Source organism: Dromiciops gliroides, chromosome 1, assembly GCF_019393635.1.
Source record: "Dromiciops gliroides isolate mDroGli1 chromosome 1, mDroGli1.pri, whole genome shotgun sequence".
NCBI lineage: Eukaryota > Metazoa > Chordata > Mammalia > Microbiotheria > Microbiotheriidae > Dromiciops > Dromiciops gliroides.
This window is the reverse complement of record NC_057861.1, coordinates 452,696,025-452,716,732: the sequence shown is the minus strand read 5'-3', so window position 1 is coordinate 452,716,732 and position 20,708 is coordinate 452,696,025. Positions and strand designations below refer to the sequence as shown.

The following is a 20,708-nucleotide window of genomic DNA, read 5'->3' as shown; positions in this document are numbered from 1 at the left end:
ATAAGTCACTTTAGTCTAGTTGTTTATTAGAGATGCAGATATGGCAGAGAAGCCTGGGTCACATACATACTACAGTGAAGAATCATAGGAGAATCCTCATGGATGTGGCATTCATATGTAGTGACTTTATTTATCTATTCACTTATTTATTTGTTTGTTTATTTTTTGCGGGGCAATGGGGGTTAAGTGACTTGCCCAGGGTCACACAGCTTGCAAGTGCCATCTGTCTGAGGCTACATTTGAACTCAAGTCCTCCTGAATCCAGGGCCTGTGATTTATCCACTGTGCCACCCAGCTGCCCCTGTAGCGACTTTATTTAAAAATAAAATTATGTGCCAGCCAGACTAACTGGTTTTAAAATCCAGTTTGGTACTCAGAGGTGCCAGTATTTCACTTCTGATTTCAATAAATTGTCTCAAGTTAAGAGAAATATTTCAGTTTCCAACTTCTTTTTCTATCAGATGTTGGCAATCATTTCAAAAGTGGCATGCCAGTTGGCCAACTTCATAGCCTCTGGGATGATGGGGACAGGGAAGTAAGGTATAACCCCAGGCCAATTCTTTTTCATGAGAAGAAGCAGGACAGTTGCCTGTTTCTGATCCCCTATCAACCCTCTCAGTATGGCTGGAGACAGCACCTGTATGGGCGGCTTAGGACAAAAGGATAATGACCTTCACAAAGTATAGAGAGGATGTATGGAAGGGATAACTAACTACCATGCTATAGAAATTCAGATAACATGCTGGCTTTAGAACACACTACTTGTTGCCCTACTTCTAAAACCAGAGACACGTTTCTGAATTAAGAAAGCTAACTCCAAACTTTTTCCCATCTTGGAAAAATAGATTTAGATTAAATATCTGTCACCAGGCTTCTTTTTCTTCCTCATGTCCATCTATAATGGCTATTAAAGTTGCTTAATTGTGTCTTAATCATATTTACCTTAGTCGAGCTCCTCCAGGTGTACCACTTAGCACTACTGATAAATGAATAATAAATGCCTCTGGTCGGCCAGGTCTAGGAATAGTGGATAATGAAACTTCTTTACTTTTCTCACTATGAGAAAATGTAAGAATGCCTGGAAAGGAATATGAAAAGAAGAGATGGTGGATAGTCAGTGCTTAAATAAAAACTGAATTCTTATTAACACTGTGAAGAGCATGCCAAAAACATGTAAAACTGAGAAAGCAGATGGGCCAGCCATGCAGCAAGATTAAAGCAGCAGATGGACAGCCAAAAGTAATGCTCTGTTATGCTGAAGGTCCCCAACGCCCAAAAGAAACCAGTAAGAAGTCTCTCAAGTCCATTTGCTAGAGAGAGACATTATGGAGGATTTACAGATGACAAAAACAAACAAATGAAAGATGAACAAAAAGGTCCATACTGAGAAAGAATGGTAATGTCGATGAAATAGTGGGTCTGTCAAAGGATTTCTTCAGAACCTTTCACTCAGCAAAGAATAAAAATAAAATATAAAATATAAAAATGAAAAAGTACAATTGTCTATGCAATGGGAGAAAAAAAAGAATTGAATGTTGTGGCTGAGAACAAAGTGTGGTAAAATCTTGTATTTTGGGGGGTGGCTAGGTGGCGCAGTAGATAAAGCACCGGCCCTGGATTCAGGAGTACCTGAGTTCAAATCTGACCTCAGACACTTGACACTTTCTAGCTGTGTGACCCTGGGCAAGTCACTTAACCCCCATTGCCCCGCAAAACAAACAAACAAACAAACAAACAAAAATCTTGTATTTTGGGATACTTCCTAAAGTATAATAGTAGGAACAATCCTCAGCTCCAGATAGGGTAGTGCTGGTAAGTGTTTAACAATAACCTCTCCCCAAAACCTCCAAACGTACATAGTACACACTTTTAAACTTAATCTTCATTATTAACATTTTCTCTATTACTTCAAGTCTAGACAGTCAAAAAACAATAAATCAAGCTCTGATTTATAGTGTCTGCCAATTTCTAAGGATAAAGGCCCCACACTGAAAATTTTAATAACATTCAGCTTTAAGGCACTCTTAGTTGGAGCCAGCTCCCGCCTACCAACTGCTGTAAGCAGAGAATTGTAACCTTGTTTGTGTTATGGACCCCTTTTGGCAGTCTGGTATTCTTCCATGTTTTTAAAACTACATACAATACAATACACAGCATTGCCAAGGAAGCCAATTATCTTGAATGGCAGATATCCAAATATTTAAAGAACAAGTTCGCAGACCTCGGTTCTAAGAACCCCTGCTTCAGAGTCACACAGAGAAACAAGTGTGTTGTGAGTGGGGTGGGGAGTGATACAGCACACATGCAAATAGATGGTTACAGTATACCAACTAAGGAGATTAAAAATATACATCCTTTTAAAAATCATATATATCTGCCTATACAAGCAGAATGAGGAACTATAGCAATTTACAGTGAAATCAAGTCACATATACTTGTGCCTCACTTTTTCAAGTAAAAGGAGAGCATGGTTTATTATTAATTTCCTTGTTTCCCTAAAGCCTTGTTAACAATAGGAGAGGAAGACAGAGTCGAATTACTCATAGCAGAATGGCTATTCTCAGAGGGAAGCCCCTCTGTGGGCAGGTAAAGGGAGAGTAGTGCTTTCAGTGGGAACAGTTCCTTGGCTTTGTTCCTCTCCCCACTGAGCACTCCAGGAAACTGAAGAGAGCTGAATGTTGTAGTCAGGGATGGGGTGAAGGAGGTCTACATGATCTAGGGCTTAAGGCTTCCAATACTATTGGGAAAGAATGCATGAAGAAAAAAAGGCTTGGGGGTTTTTTTGGAAGTTTTTTTTTTCTTAGCAGGTACACATTAACAAATTGGCAGTGATTTTGACAAGTACAATCTCATGTTTAAGCACAGGAATATGTATATAAAGTAAATCTATATGGTGTAGTGCAGGAGTTCTTAACAGCCTCCTAATTGGTATTGATTGGAAAGGGAAAGATATTGGAGTCTGGGATACCAATTAGGAGGCTGTTACAATAATCAAAGCAAGAGGTGATAGGATCTTGAACTGAGTTGGCAGTGGTATCAATAAGCAAAATGTTATATATTTGAGATATAAATAGTTGTAGACAAAATCATCAGGACTTGGGAACTGATGATTTTGGGGGTGGAGGATGTGGTGAAAGACAGGGAAGAATCAAGTATAATTATAAGATTATGAGCCCAAGTGACTAGCTGGATAGTGATGCCCTAAAAAGACATAGGAAACAGGGAATTCGAAGCTTTTTTTTTAACATAAAAACAGGGTGAACAAAAATTTCTCTCCTAGCTCTCTGCTACAATAATGGCAGCTGTCTGACCCAGGCAGTAGGATTATCAACACTTGCTCAAGCCAAGTAGTTACCATGGCTTGAATCTGGCTGGTCAGATGAAGGTCCTTAATCTGTAATTGCCCAGAGACTTACAAGCTACATACAACCCAGATGAGGAAGGTAGCCGTGGTTCCGTGGATACTGCATTGGGTCTGGTACACAACTGGTAGACAAGAACAATTGAGTTCTAAATCCAGCCTCAGACACTTCCTAGCTGTGTGACCTTAGGCAAGTCATTTAGCCTCTGCCAGACAAAATGAACTCCCTGGAGAAGAAAATGGCAAACCACTCCCATATCTTTGCCAAGAAAAACCGAAATGGAGTCACAAAGAGTCATGTGTGACTGAACAATAACACCCTGAAGAAGATCTTTGAAACCTTTCTCTGGATGCATCCATTGATATCAGATTTTCCTACTTGCTGCTCTTTCACAGGCATTCTCCACTGCTATAATGTGAGCTTATGACCATTCAATTAAAATTCTATTTTAATTACCACTTGGTTTTCTTGCTGTCTTGATGCTACTATGATTTGAACCAAACACCTCTGAAAGCAACAGGATTGGGGTGGGGGAGATAGAGGAATGAAAAGCTTCGCTTTGAGCATGTGGATTTTGAGATGCTTCCAGGGCATTCAGACAGTTAAAGTCATAGGATTTAAGGTCAGGAGAGAGATTAGGGGTGCTAGGGCAGATTGAAGGAAAAACAGGAGAGAAGGAAGTATCTCCTATGAGGAGTGAGTACCCAGGAGGAAGAAGTAGACAAATGGAGGCATAGTGGATATAGCACTGAGCCTGGAGTCAGGGAGACCTGAGTTCAAAACAGTCTTAGAAACTTATTAGCTCTGTTATCCTGAGCACGTCATTTAACGTCTATTTGTCCCAGTTCTTTCATCTATAAAAAGGGAATAAAAATCACACAACTCTCAGGGTTGTTGAAAGGATCAAATGAGACAAAAATTTAAAGCTCTTAGAACAATGCCTAATACATAGTAAGTGCTATATAAATATTAGCTAAGAGAAGCCCATTGGATTTAGCAGCTGAGAGATCATTAGTTATTATGAAATCATTGGTAACTCCAGTAAAATGGTAGGATAAGAAAACAGAAAATGAGTGCATTATGAAGAAGTGTCACTGGTGAGGAAAGACAACTTTGTGGGAGCCTGGCAGTGAAAGGTAGAAGAGATGTATCTAAATGGCATAACAAGATTGAATGAAAATTTTGTTTGGTCCTGTTAAGGATAAGTGAGACAGGAGAACATCACAGAAGGAGCCAGTATTTGCAGATATATAGAAAACAATAGATGGTTGGAATGACTGCTGGAAAAAGCTTCCAGAAGATAGACTCAAGAACACAAATAGAGGGATTAGCCATGAAAAGGAGGGAGATCCTTCCTTAAAGACTATACCAAAGGCAGAGAGAATGAAAAACTATTTAGAGTGGTTCTGTGGTAGGGAATAGGGGAGAAGAGTGAGTTGAGTATGGATGGCCTTGATTTTCTCAGTAAAGCACAACTGCTGAAAGAAAGAATGGTAGTGGGGTTATTGGGGATTAAAAAAAAGATTTGGAACGTCCTTTGTAGGTATCATCATGGAAAATCAATTAGGGAAGAACAAAAAGGCACTGGGTAACATCTAGGCAGAATGGGCCTGAACCACAGCAAGACACATGGTCAAACAGTTTCTACAGAAAGAGGGACCTATATTAGTAAATAGACTATGATAGCCTATAAGAAAGATTATATGTAATGACAAGATTGGACTCTGCCAGGAATGCAGGGGTGGATCAGCATAAAGAAGAATATAACTATAATAAACTATATAAATAATGTTAAAAACTAAACTAACTCAAAATGTTGAAAAGTTTTTTGACAAAAATCTAACATTTTTTTGTTAAAAAATACTAGAAAGCATAGGAATACATTGTCCATTCCATAATATAGTAAAAAATACCAAGAACAAACACAAGTAACAGAAAAAAAGATAAAGGCTTTTCCAATAAGATCAGGGATAAAGCAAGGATACCCATTATCACCACTATTTAACACAGACCAAGAAATGCTAGCTAGAGTAATAATATAAGAAAGAAAAAATAGAGGAAGTAATAATAGGCAAAGAGGAAACAAAATTATCACTTTCTTGCAGATAATATAACAGGGTATAGAGAGAGACCCCTACATAAATGATTAAAAAATTAACTGAAACAATAAACAATAAGATCAGCAAAGTTTAACTATATAAAATGAATACATATAAGTTCAATAGCATTCTTGTATATTACGGACTAAAGTAAGCAGAGCTAGGAGAACAATTTATAAAAAGACAACAATATAAAGAAAATTTCAAAGACTTTATTAATTAATACAATGATAAACCATGAATCCATGGCACCGAAGATGAAATACACTCCACATTTCTGGATAAAGAGGTATGGACTTACAATATAGAATGAGAACTAGGACATGACAAATGTGGGAATTTGTTTTGCTGGACAATGCACATTTGTCATGAAGGCTTTGTTTTTATTTCTTTTTTAAAAACTGTTCAATGAGGTGGAAGTGGGAAAGAACATAAATGCACATAAAATTAATGAATATACAGATATATGATAAATAAATGGAAAGAGGGGAGGACAAAAGATTGTACTGAGACAGTGAAAGCCCAGTTGAGATCAAGGAATATGAATTTGCAGTGAACATAATCATCAGGGCCATGTGATAAAGGGGCTAGGGATTCTAGGGCGGAGGGCAAGTAACTATAGGATGAACTAAGAAGGGAAGGAAGGGAGACCAGGGCAGTGAGAGTATAGGGAGGGGCAAAATAACTAGAGGTCATGGTGAAGATGAAGAATAGATTTGAAACAACCACAATAATTTAAGGGAAAAATGACAACATAAGATAGCATAATTCAGATCAATATAATGACTAGTCTTGCCCTCCAGAGGAGTAATAATGAAACGCACCATCTTCCTCATTCCCCTACATATTTGATATCACCAGGGAACTAGGAGTGAAATTGTAATAAAGGGATGAAGATAATAAAGTGCTTTAGTGAAGGGGGAATCTCCATTATGGCTAGGAATTCTAGAAAATGATGGTTGGGGAGAAATAGTAAAGCAGTGATGACAACTGTTCTAGCAAATGATGTCAAAGCTTTAAAAAAATGAATTATTGTATATGTTTGAAAGTCTGCCATATTATCATTACTTTAAAAATTGCCATTATTCACATAGACATTCTAAAATGGGCATATAAAACCACTTCTGTGTACCATATAGAATTCCATATTCAGAGTTCTATTTAAAAAAACAACTATAAGGGCTCACTAGGAATTAGAGTGTATCTTGTAATAACAGAGAAGCCCAAATTATTGACTTGGGAAAAATGTATTTTCTCTATAAAGTAGAAATTTGTTTATTCTAAAATGGCTACGTCATGAATTGCTCACCTCCTGTCAACCTGCATTCCAGTTCCAAACTACTCTAACTCCTAGCTCTTATTCTTCACTAACCTCCAATTCACTTGGCCCCAGGTCCATCTCCAATTTACCCCAAACCAATGAAGTCCTCTCAACTCTACTCCTGAAGTGGCTTCCTACTCTTCTACAAACTGACTTGTGAATTGTTGTTTTCTGGGGCCCTACTGCTTCTTTTCATTATGTAAATAGCTGAGATACTGAGAATCCACCATCCAAGAAAGAAACACCTTGATAAATAGGTTTTCTGTTGCAAGACAAAACAGATATATTTCTGGACAGCCCTCTTAGAGAAGTCCATTATTAGTCCATGAAAACTTTCCCAACAACAATAATAAAGGAGCTTATCATTTGCATCAAGCAGACCAGTATACTTCTGATCCCCAGTAGGTTATAATCTGCTAACAGTCCCTCAAAATTCAGTCAAACAGGGCAGCTAGGTGGTGCAGTGGATAAAGCACTGGCCCTGGATTCAGGAGGACCTGAGTTCAAATCTGGCCTCAGACACTTGACACTTACTATCTGTGTGACCCTGGGCAAGTCACTTAACCCTCATTGCCCTGCCCCCCCCCAAAAAAATTCAGTCAAACATCTAAAGTTCTGTAGGTTTGAATAATTAAAAATTACACTTACCAAATTTTGGTGTAACGTCGCCTATGTTAACAAACTCTGGAATTTCTAAATCAGAGGGATAACCAGAGTTCCAAGTAACAGTTAAAGAACCATAGGTACCTCTCCTGGATATAATAGCCAAACTTGTGCCACTATTGATGTTGGTAAGTTGAAAGGCAGTAGAATCAAACCCAACCTATAGTAGAAAGGGGATAAAAGATTAATTTGTCACAGCTTTGTAAATTGGAACAGTTATGTATTTCCTAAAGGAAGAAAAAATTACATGTAGATGATTTATTTTAAGAACATCCATCTTGTGATTTCAGAAAAACCTGGAAAGATTAACATGAACTGATGTAAAGTGAAGTGAATAGAACCTGAAGAACATTGTACATAGTAACTAAAATATTGTTTGATGAAGAACTGTGAATGATTTTGCTATTCTCAGCAATACAATCCCAAAAGACTAATGATGAAACATACTACCTGCCTCCAGAGTAAACTCATATTGATTGAACAGACACTGAAGCATGCTGTTTTTCACTTTCATTTTTTTCCTTTTATTTGGGTCTTCTTATACAAAATGACAAATATAGGAGGCAGCTAGGTGGCGCAGTGGATACAGCACCGGGCCTGGAGTCAGGAGTACCTGAGCTCAAATCCGGCCTCAGACACTCAACACTTACTAGCTGCGTGACCCTGGGCAAGTCACTTAACCCCAATTGCCTCACCAAAAGAAAAAAAAAGACAAATATGGAATTGTTTTACATAATTATACATGTAAAACCTATATCTAATTGTTTACTGACTCTGGGAGGAATAATATAAAAATATTAATTTAAATAATTACAGGAGGAAAAATAGATCTATCATTCTTCAAAAAAAAATCACTTAACAAAAAGAACATCCATCTTGGAAAAGTCTACCAAATGACATCTTACATCTCATAATTCCCCTCCATAGGTGAGGAGACAGAGGTGAAGGTCATTGAAGTAGTAAAGTTGACAAGATTCAAAAACTGATGGAATATGAAGGTTGGCCCAAGGATGATTTTGAGGCTGTGAAACTGGGTAATTCCATGAGCCTCTTCAGTATCTTTTTTTCAAGGAGATCATATTTCATTAAAGATATCCCTGGAACATGTAAAACTTTATCCTGTAAAAGTGATCTCTACATCCTGAGCAAAGCAAGCACTTCCCCATGATACTATCTGGAGATAATATACAAAACAAGGCAAGAATATGGGCTGTGCTTCAATTTTTGTAAAATCAGAGGTTATATTAAATTGTTATTAATGATCTAGGCCATGTATCTTTTTCTGGATTGCACACACAATTTCATTGGCATGGAGCACTCCTAGTTAGGAAACTCTATTAACTAATGCAGATCAGAGCTTGCCCTAAAATTTATAATCTTAAGAGGGCTGTCTTAGGCACTGAAAAGGCAGCTAGGTGGTACAAGGGATAGAATGCAGACCTCAGGTCAGGAAGACCTGAGTTAAAATCCTATCTCAGACATTTTTAGCTGTGTAGCCCTGGGCAAATCACCTGATTTTTCCCTCCAGTTCCTCACCTGTGAAACAGTGATAATAATAGCACTTACCTCCCAGGGTTGTTATAAGGCTAAACAAGATAACATTTGTAAAATGTTTTACAAACCTTAAAGTGCTATAAAGATCCTATTATTATTATTGTTAGTTGTTGTTTTTGTTACTGAAAAGTTAAATGACTTATGCAGGGTCACACAATGAGTATGTATCAGAGGCAAAACTTGAACTGAGAGCTTCCTGATTATAAGGCCAGCTTTCAATCCAGTCTGCCACACTGACTAATAGACAGATATATAATTACATCAATGTTATCCCCCTTTCTTAACTCAAGATAACAGGTGGTAAAAGAAAAAGAGAGGTTCTTATAATGCAATCAGTTGGTCGATAAGTATTTATTAAGAGCCTACTTTGTGCCAGGCACTGTGCTAAGCACTCGGGATAAAGAAGGGCACAAAAAAGTTTCTGCTCTTAAGGAGCTCCAAGTTAAATACACATCATGATGTCACATATGGGGTATGGTGGGCTCTCTACCATAAGCAGGCTGGCACTCCACAATAGCCAAGAGCTTTGCTCCACTTCAGCCAGTCATCACTTCACACTGATCTCCCTGCTCTATGTCTCCAGAGATAACGAATTTAATGAAAAGAACCTGGCATGCTTGTGCATAGCCACACACAGACAGTCCCAGAGAAAGACATATAAATGTGCCTAGTGACTCATCCCCTGACCTGCACCTGGCAGGAGGTGTTCCACACAGAGACACATGATAGTGCCATGGGGTAATGAGTGGGCTAAGCAGAGACTAGGGGCCATCCCAGAGAGAGGGATTGGGCGTAGCAAAATATTTCTACATTGGTCCAACTAAAATAAAGGAACTGTGAACTCAAAGTGTGACAGCGTCATTTAATATGAAGAAAATGATTTTCCCCTTTGATCTTGGTAGATCAAAAGCAATATTTGGGGCAGCTAGGTGGTACAGTGGATAAAGCACCGTCCCTGAATTCAGGAGGACTTGAGTTCAAATCCAGCCTCAGACACTTGACACTTAACTAGCTATGTGACCTTGGGCAAGTCACTTAACCCCAAATGCTTCAAAAAAAGAGTAATATTCTCTCTTGGGCCAAGAAGGGAGAAAATTATTTTCCCCACTACTTGAATACTCTCTTCAAGCTGGTTGGTCCAACACTGGGAAGAAAAGTAGCTCCCATCCATTAAAGAATGGTTGAACTTGGCAAGAAGAAGGTGATCCCACTGGGGATGTTATCAAGTGGTATTGGTTTTGAGATAAAGAAAATAAAAAGAGGAAGCATATGATAAACATCTTCAATTTTCTCAGTAAAGTGAGAGGGAAGGTCATGAGTTGAGAGAGTAGAGGAAGTGGATGTGATAAGAGATTTAAGGAGAGAAAAAAGGACAACAATGAAACAAAATACCTATTTGACTAGTTATTAAAATAGCAATATTATAGTCTACTAGTTTTTATTTTGTAAACTATCTCTTCTACTCAAATAGCCTATATGCAACTTCTAACTTAACTCTAAAAGATCTATTATTTCTATATGCTAAAGGTAAAAATCCATTTTAGTATAATTTATTCATGAATATGTATATTACACTTTAAATGAATGTTGAGAGGGAGCAGAGCCAAGATGACAGAGGAGAAGCTGTGACTCCTGCAAGCTCCCAATAAACCCGTCCACTAACTCCCAAATAATGCCATAAAAAACACCAAAACAAACAAACAGCCCAGCACACATAAGAACAGAGTGAGACTATTTTCCTGCCAAAGACAGCAATTGGGATCACCTGCTGATCAGGCTGAGAGAGGAGTTCAGCATGCGGTCCAGACCCAGCCAGGAACAGACTGTGCCTCCAATGCCTCTGAGTTTTTGGCACCAGCGGCTTCTTCTGAGGTTCAGCTTGCAGACCAATGAGGGGAGTTGGTGGTTAGCCAGGGTGAAGTAGCTATAGTCTCTGCTAGAGTTGGGGAAAAGTGCCCTGGTTCTGAACCAGTGGGCCAAATTGAGTGGTGGTGGTCCAGTCAGGGAGGGGCACAGGCACACCAAGCTTCTGAACATAGAGAATCAGATTTCAATCAGACATCTGCTTCCAGGTTGAGGTGAGTAAGCAAAGAAAACAGAAGACAATAGACAGCTTCTTTGGGGGAGGGGTAGACCAAAATACACCCTCAGAAGAAGGTAATAACAAAGTCAAAGCTTCAACATCCAAAGCTTCCAAGAAAAATATGGAAGCCATAGAAGCGCTCAAAAGCAACTTTAAAGAGAAAGTAGAGAGATAGAAGGAAAATTTAGAGAGATGGAGGAAAGAATGGAAAGAGAAATGAGAACCATGAAGGAGAGTCATGAGAAAAAAATCAACAGCTTGAAAAGCAAAATGGGAAAGAAGATACAAAAGCTCTCTGAAGAAAATAATTGCCCAAGAATTAGGATTGAACAAATTGAAGCTAGTGAATTTATGAGAAATGAAAACACAATAAAGTAAATCCAACTGAATAAAAAGATAGAGGGTGATATGAAATATCTCCTTGGAAATACAGCTGACCTGGAAAATAGATCCAGGAGAGATAATTTGAAAATCATTGAACTACCTGAAAATCATGACCAAAATAAGAGTTTAGACATCATCTTCCAAGAAATTATCAGGGAAAATTGCCCTTATATTCTAGAAGCAGAAGGTAAAATAGAAATTGAAAGAATCCACAGATCACCTCCTGAAAGAGATCCTAAAAGTAAAACTTCCAGGAATATTATAACCAAATTCCAGAGATCCCAGGTCAAAGAGAAAATATTGCAAGCAGCTAGAAAGAAGGAATTTAAATACTGTGGAGCTCTAATAAGGATAAAACAAGATCTAGCAGCATCTACATTAAAGGACTGGAGGGCATGGAATATAATATTCTGAAGGGCAAAGGAACTGGGACTACAGTCAAAAATCACCTATCCATCAAAACTCTGTATAATCTTTCAAGGAAAATAATGGAACTTCAATGAAAAAGAGGACTCTCAGGAATTCGTGACAAAAAGACCTGAACTGAATAGAAAATTTGACTTTCAAATAAAAGATCTTAGAGAAGCATAAAAAGGTAAGCAGGAAAAAGAAATAATGAGGGATATTAAAAGATTAAACTGTTTACATTTCTACATGGGAAGATAATACTTCTAACTCATAAGATCTTTCACAGTATTAGGGCAGCTGAAATGAATATACTTAGACAAAAGGCACAGGTATGAATTGAATATGAAGGGATGATATCTGTAAAGCATTTATTTTTTGTTTATCCTTCTTTTTGTGGGGCAGACAGAGTGGGGTGGCTTATGTCTGGGGCAAGATATGGGTTCAGGGGCTCCTGGGTCCAGGGCTGGTACTTTGTCCACTGTGCTACCTAGCTGACTCATGATGACATCTTCAAAATAAAGTTAAGGGGTAAGAGGAATGCACTGGAAGAAAGGGAAAGGAAGAGGTGACCTGGGGAAAAGTAGCTCGTATAAAAGAAACAAGAAAAAGTATATGGAGTGGAGGGGAAGATAGAGAAGGAGCAGGGGAGTGAATGAACCTTACTCCCAGCAGAATTGGCTTAAAGAGGGAATAACATACACACTCAAGTTGGTATAGTAATATATTGTGCCCTGAGGGAAAATGGGAGGTGAAGGAGATGGTGGGCCGGGGGGGAAGAGGCAAAAGCAGGAAGGGCAGATTGGGTGAAGGGGAAGTAAAAAGCAAAATACTTTTGAGGAGAGGAAAGGTGAAGGAAGATAGAAAATAGAGTAAATATCAAGGGGAGGGAATAAAATGGAGGGTAATACAGTTAGCAATAGTAACTGTGAAAGAAATGATGAGCAGGATGCTATCACAAGGAATTATGAAAAATACAAACCATCAACAAAGAACTGATGGTATCTGAATAGAGACTGAAGTATAATTTATTTGTTAGCTCCTCATTCTAAATGTATTTTGTCTATTTTCTTTCACAACCTAACTAATGAGAAGATGTTTTGCATAACTGCACAGGTATGACTTATAATGAATTGCTGGATTTCATAGGGAGGGACAAGGAGGGATGGAAGAAGAAAATTTAGAAAACAAAGTTTTAAAAAATCAATGTGAAAAGTAATAATGAGCAGGAGGAGTTCAAAGAAGGACTTACATGAACAGATGCTGACTGAGAGGAGCAGAACCAGGAGAAGAACATTGTACACAGTAACAGCAACATTGTGTGATGAACAACGGTGATAGACTTGGCTCTTTTTGAGCAATGCAATGGTTCAAAACAATTTCAAAGAACTTCATGATAGAAAATGTTCTCAACATCCGGAAAAAAGAACTGTGGTTTATGAATGCAGATTGAACCATACTGCTTCTACTTTGGGGCTGGTTTTTTTTTCCTTCTTTGTTGAGGTTTTTCCCTTGGGCTCTGACTCTTCTTTCACAATATGACTAATGCAGAAATATGTTTAATGTGATTGCACATATATAACCTATATCAGATTGCTTTCTGTCTTGAGGAGGAGGGAGGGAAGGAGAAAAAATTGGAACAAAAAATCCTATGAAAACAAATGTTGAAAACTATCCTTTTATGCAACTGGAAAATAATAAAATACTGAACTAAAATAATTTAAGAAAAAAAATAAATGAATGTTGATCAAAAATGAATATATAGAAGAAGAAATTTAGTTATTGCTGTAGATAGAGTGCTGGACCTGAAGTTAAATCTGGCCTCAGACCCTAGCTGTGCAAGTTCTTTGACCTCTGTTTACCTCTGCTTCCTTATCTATATAATGAGAATAATAAAGTACCTACCTCTCAGGGTTGTTCATGAGGTTCAAATGAGGTAATAATTGTATAGTTCTTAGAGTACCTGGCACATAGTAAGCACTATCTAAATGTTAGTTATTACTATTACTAAAATATCCATGGAAGTTCTATAAGTCTTTTCTTTTGCAAAGCTAGGTCACTTCAATATATACATACATACTATACATACACACACACACACACACACACACACACATACAAAGATATGTGTCTCTGAACATATGCTCCTTGGGAGAGTTGTGTGTTTATGCACATACATATACATGTATACATCTGTGTGTATATATACATACACACACACATATATATGCATATATACACATATAAAAATTTAAATAAACATACATACACCTCTTCCTAGGAACACAGGTTCAGATTTTTCAAGAAGAAAAAAAGCTCTATCTTGCCCCCTTGTGGTTTCTTTAGCAGTAAAACAAGTCCCATTACCTCAGAATTGGCAGCTTCTTCAGGGATAGCAATAAGAGTTGACTTTGCCTCTTCGAGTATTTTTGGCATTCCATAGAACTGTCCACCAACATGGTTTACATTTAACAGTTCCAGAGTGAAATTCAAGCCCAGGAATAGATATACCTTTAAGAAAATTATTTGGAATAGTTTTTAAAAAAAAATCCATAATAACTGGAACAATATTAGTTTTACTACCAAGCCTTATAGTGAAAACAAAAAAACCCCAAAAAACCAACCCCAAAACAAAAATAAACCACTTCTATTGAACATATATTTCCTTTCTGTTTTTTTGTTTTGTTTTGTTTTGTTTTATCATTCTGAGTTATAGAACACTGGAGCATTTGACGACTTGAAGCTGTATATCACCTAAAGGTTAATGGAGAGATGAATGGTGTACATGATTAGGTTGCAATACATTACAAATGAGACAGAGAAGCTATGAAAATGTTGTCATCAAAGAGATGTATGATCAAAAGATGTATTGACCACATAGGAGAATGAGGGATAACCAATGGACAACCTTGCCACCTCCTTTGGTATCCTTTAGAGCAGTGGTTTCAAACTCACATAGAAACTGGATCCTTAAAAAACCACAAATTAACATCATTTATGCAGTACTGTATTTTTATTTATTTTGTTAAGCATTTCCCAAGTACATTTTAATCATGAGTAAGTGGCCCTTTAGCTAGGAGTTTCATACCTCTTCTCTAGACATTAAGATTTTTCAAAGAATGAAGTTAGATATACTTCTGAAAAGAAGTCCATAGGCTTCACCAGACTGCCAAAGTGGTCTAAAATATAGAAAAAAAGTAAAGAACCCCTATTTTACACCACTGAATCACTTCTTAATGACTTGATATACACGTCCAGCTTCCTTTCCTTCCCCTCAAAAATAACTAGACAATCACAACCAATTTCCTTTCCTTTTTCAGACAAAATTTTACCTTTTCTTATTTAGCCTGTCTTACCAACTACTTACTTTCTCCTTTGGTCCTTCTCTTCAATCTTTTTTTTTTCCTCTCACTCTTCTCCCTTTCCTCCTTCAGTTCAATTTCTCTCTTTCCAAATTTCTCCTCACAAAATCCCATCTCTGACCTTCTTCACTCATCCAAAGTTCTCCAAATCACCATCATGATTTCTTTTTCCTTTTTATTCAGCTCATCACACTGTTGCTTCTCCAACTCCATGTCCAACAATTTTATCCCTGAGAAACTAGAAGACTAACTAACTCTTTTTACTAATGAGAAAACAGAAACCTAGAAAGATACAATGACCTCCCCAAAGGCCAAAGCTTCTTAAACTGAGGGGTCGCATAACTGCATGTGGGGGTTACAAAAAATTTGGCAACACTAAAAGGTTATGTATACCTATGGTTCTCGGTCACATAAAAATTTCTTGGGTGAAGAGGGCTGCAAGTGGGAAAAGTTTAAGAAGCCCTGACATAGGGCAGCTAGATGGCACAGTGGATAAAGCAATGGCCCTGGATTCAGGAGAACCTGAGTTTAAATCCAACCTCAGACACTTGACACTTTACTATGTGACCCTGGGCAAGTCACTTAACCCTCATTGCCCTGCAAAAAAAAACAAAAACAAAAATAAAAACCCTGATGTAGGCAATGCCTGAGAGAGGTGCTATTCAAACCTACATCTTCTGACTTCCAATCCAGTGTGATTTCCACTATATCATATTGTACCAGGTTCTTTAAGGTCTCTCTTCTACCTCTGTGACTTCATGACTCTAGACCAAATTCTACCCACAAAGCTTCAAAAATGCCAAAAGGGGCTGAAAACAAAAGAAGCTGGGGTTTGTGGTAAGATCCAATGATGTAGGAACATTATGAGATTCCATGATTTCCCTGTAATTCTGGGACCAAAAATCCAGGCACAGACTTCCCTCCTCAAAACAGTTTGAGAATCTAGGCAAGGCTATTCTAAAAAGTCAAGCGCCAGGACTCAAGTCCTTTGAAGATAGATTTACTTGCTCAAGTAATACGTGGAGACCTCTACAGGAGAAAAACGCCACTCAAAAATGTCTCCTCTCTAGAAGGCTCAGCACACATCCAAACATATAATGAGAAGTGAATGATACAGTTACCAGAGAAATAAGCAGGTAGCGTGGCTTATTCCATTCAAAATCATATATGCAAGAAAAAAGAGAGAGACTTCTCTGATAGAGACTGTCTAAATTCTATTTAATCACCTTTTTTGTGCTATAAAAGATCAAGGCTGTATCTAACTAGAAAACTATATAAGAAAGAATTAGAAGTATTTTTGCAGTAATTATTAATACTATTTTGTTGATGCCATTAATTTTTAAAAACACATCCCCAAAAATATGATTGGTATTATGAAAAAGAATATGTCTATGGTTCTTTGCAGGGGCTCAAGGTAGATGAAAGACAAATAAAGAGTGGAAAACCCTTGAGAATATGTGGGGTACCAATGAAAATGAAACTCTAGACAGTGAGTACTTTAGTTCCTAAAGTTCACTGTTATTTGTTGCCATTATGGTCTTTCTACATAATTTTTACATAAGTTTTTCAGGCATAAGTTAAATAGAATTGATTAAGAACAAAGTTTTTTTTTTTTAAAGAGGTGACAAATGTATTGTGAGGATTCATATGCAAACTTAATTAAAATAGCTGATTGAACCTGTACCTTAAAAGAAATTATTCTGAATTACCTCACTACAAAATGTCAAATTCAATAGTGAATTAAAAGAAATCTATGGATCCTGCATACATAAAAGAGTTTATTCATTTTAATACTGCTGTAAAACTTTCTCAGAATTTACCATTACAATTAATTAATTTTATGTCGTGTTCTACTATGATTAATTCTGGCCCGTTTGGAATTTTAAGTAAGCCAATCAATCATTAGCTGGGTAAGGTAACTGAACTCTAGAATCAAAGGAATTCAGAGAAGTAAGCTAACAAACCTGATAATTTATTGGCACGTTGTCCTCTTTATAATTGGTACCATCTTTCCTTATCAGATGCCCCTCTGTTCTTTCAGTCACAATTGCCTGGTCTTGAGAGGTTGGGCAATATTTGGTACCCCACAGCTACATCTCCAAATGCTCCAGCAAGCCGAGTTACATTATTCGGATATATCTACTGAGGCTTTGCTCAACCACTACAGACTGCCAGTGGGCATACAAGGCAAACACTCCATGAGGGTCATCATTTGCAGCAACAGAGAAGCTTGCTAAAGCTTTTTTCCTTATCCAGTTCTGCTCCTCCATCCACAGAATCCAGCTGTATTACATAATCCTCATCTATTTCAGGAACATCATCTGGAAGCAGCTGAATAAAAAAGTTGCTTCAGTCCCCCATCAGCAATCGTGAAAAATCCCTTCGTGGTAAGGAAATCACCAGTGATATCAAACTCACTGCTTAGTTCCCCAATAAACCTGAAACAAAGACATAAAAATGTTTAATCAAAGTAACATTCAGCCAAAAACCTTACCATTAGATTTTCCCCTACAGAGTACAGAGAATATTACAGATAGTAGATTGCACTTGTAAAAAAATGAGAATGAAAGAGGAAGACTTAATTCCCTTTTTTCCCCTTAATAATTCTGTGGGTTCACCTTACCAACTTATCTAGATACACTGTGGGACATTTTAAAGGAAGTTAAATTCTGCAACTACAGTTATTCTTTTTGATGTGTATTTTTTTGCTTCTGACTTGCTGGCTGTGTGGGCCAGTGACACAATTTCACCATTCTGAGCTCTGTTTCTTAATCTGTGAAATGGGTAACATAGATTTCACTTCCCTCACGAGGTTTGTTGTAGATAAATGCACTTTCTAATAAGGTGTTGCATTTTATATGTATAAACCATTATTATAAACATATTTTGCCAATCAACTAACAACTATTTATTAAGCTCCTCCTATGAATCAGGCATTGTACTATTGCTGGGAATAGGAAAAAAATAGCAAAAACCCAAGGTCTTGCCTTAAGGAGTTTCACATTCTAATGGAGGGGACAACCTGCAAAACAATGTGCATAAAAGATACATGCAGGGCAGCTAGGTGGCGCAGTGGATAAAACACCAGTCCTGGAGTCAGGAGTACCTGAGTTCAAATCTGGCCTCGGACACTTGACACTTTACTAGTGTGTGACCCTGGGCAAGGTCTCTTAACCCCTATTTTTTGCCCCCCAAAAAAAAAAAAAGATACATGCAGTGTAAAATGGAAGGTCATCTCCCAGGGAAGGAAACTAGCAGTGTGGATGTGGAATGAGGAAAGGTATCCTTGCAAAAGGGAGATTCTAGCTAGGAATAAGTTGACACAGCAGGAGGGCTACTAAGTCTTTTGGACTAAGTAGCTATCTCATGTATTATGCCTAGAATTCTATCCTCTTTCACTTCCTTGTTAAGTAAAAGCCCCAATTTGATGAAGTAATAAAATGAAACATAACAATTTAAAAAATGTCCAATTAGAAGTTTCATTAATAGATAAAAAATGATACATATACCTAGGGGGTGCTTACAAGGTAGGGGCAAGGTATGTGGTCTGATTGTTATGGTAAATGATCACTGGGAAATATATATAATTAGGAAATACTATGATCAGGATTTTATTTTGAAACATTTAAAATTCAACTTAAAGATGCCAGTCAATCTCAACTCTTCAAAAAAATAGGAAAGTTGTTTGTTCTGTGGTATGGTATATGACTGCACCATAAGCCATGTAGAGTTTTTTTTTGAGACTGAAATCCAACATCCTAAATCAAATTGAAACACCCTAGAAAATCCAATGAAGTATAAGACTTGCTAGGATCTGTTTTGCTAAACAAACAAACAACAAAAAGTTTACTCTTTTTCTGCTAGATCAGAGCTCCTTAAAATGTGGACCCTTTGAGAGGGTCAATGGAGTCAAAACTATTTTTATCTTGGGGCAGCTAGGTGGCGCCAATTGCCTCACCAAAAAAAAATTTTTTTATCTTAATACTAAGATGTTTTAATTTCTAAAATAGTAAATATCAATAGATGTAATCCACATAAGTGACAGCTCTTTGATAATTCTCATTCATTTTTTTTAATATTTTTTTTCTGGACAATGAGGGTTAAGTGACTTTTGCCCAGAGTCACACAGCTAATAAGTGTCAAGTGTCTGAGGCCAGATTTGAGCTCAGGTCCTTCTGAATCTAGGGCTGGTGCTTTATCCACTGCACCCCCTCATTTCATTTTTAAATGTGTAAAGGGGTCCTGAGACAAAAAAAAATTTGAGAACTGCTGTGCTGGATAAAAGATCCATAGGAACTGAATAGGCATGTGCAAATAACAAAAAACAGATATTTAGTGGGAAATGCTTGGTGGAAAATGTCCAGGGGTTTCTCAAAGTCGTCACCAAGTAAAGTCACTACTTTTCTTAACTAGTATAAAATACACCAATCATCTCAGAAAGAAAAAGTATTTCAGTCATCACAGCGGGACTAAAAATTTTCCCTTAATGACTAAATAGGTCGATGTGGTCTTACAGGAATTTCTGGGTGCCTCAGGCAACTCTCTAAGACTATCAGTCTCAGAACAGAAGAGATGTGCATTGGTATAAGAAATTCCCTCCCTGTGATAATTCATACCACAAAGAAATCACAGGTCCCAAACCTTCGACCCAGTTTCCCCCTTAAAAAATGCATAACCATAGACAAAAGACTAAAGTTTGAGGCTGGGAAATGAGTAATAGTGTGTTTTGATGCACATATGCTGACCATCTTAAGTCTTCCTCTGATGAGCAGCTATAATAACTTTCTAACCTGAGTACACAGTAGAACATTTAGACTTCAAATATTACTTTCCTTGACTTGTCATTATGGAAAACATAGGACTCAGAATCAGAGATCACAGGCTCATGGAGCTAGAGTTGAAAGGACCACAGAGGCCACCCTAGTTGAGCAGTGGAAAGAGAACTGAGGCAGAGGGTGTGGGTTCAAATTCTGACTCTGATGCTTACAGACTATGTTATATTTGGGAAATGTCACATCCTCCTGTGCTATAATTTGTTCTGTAAAAAGATGGGACTTGAACTAGTGAGCTTCTGAGGTTCCTTCAAGGTGAAGTCCTATCACAAACCAACCCTCTCCTTGTTAGTGCCTAAGAAATTTTGGCTCTAGCTAGGAAAGGTACTTCCTTTGCATGGAGTTCAACATGTGACTGGGGAAAAGGCAGAAATGTATGAATTTAAGAGAGAATACTTTTATTATTATAATGTTCTTCTGATTTACAAATACACTACCATTAAGCAACCAACACCATAACAAACCCCCAGAGTGCTTCTACCCAAAAGACCTAAAATTGTGTGTTTAAATGGCCTCCAAGTGATGAAAAAGAATTTCAAGAAGTCCTTTTGAAGGAGTATGCTAACAAAGTAACTGCAAAAAACTTCAAATTTGATTTTTAAATGGTTAGAAATGTAGGGGAATAGAATTCGGGAATATATCA

The 20,708-nt window shown here is 37.4% G+C and overlaps 1 protein-coding gene across 1 annotated transcript in view; it reads right to left on the bottom strand.

Moving 5' to 3' along the window:
• The window catches only part of ADGRV1 (adhesion G protein-coupled receptor V1), a 786,537-nt gene that overhangs the window by 518,662 nt on the left and 247,167 nt on the right, over window positions 1–20,708 (bottom strand). The window contains 8 exon segments of the mRNA XM_043996987.1: window positions 943–1,078; window positions 7,431–7,605; window positions 14,239–14,382; window positions 17,198–17,296; window positions 17,298–17,362; window positions 17,365–17,470; window positions 17,472–17,589; window positions 17,591–17,663. Of these exon segments, the coding sequence (XP_043852922.1) occupies window positions 943–1,078; window positions 7,431–7,605; window positions 14,239–14,382; window positions 17,198–17,296; window positions 17,298–17,362; window positions 17,365–17,470; window positions 17,472–17,589; window positions 17,591–17,663 (916 nt within the window).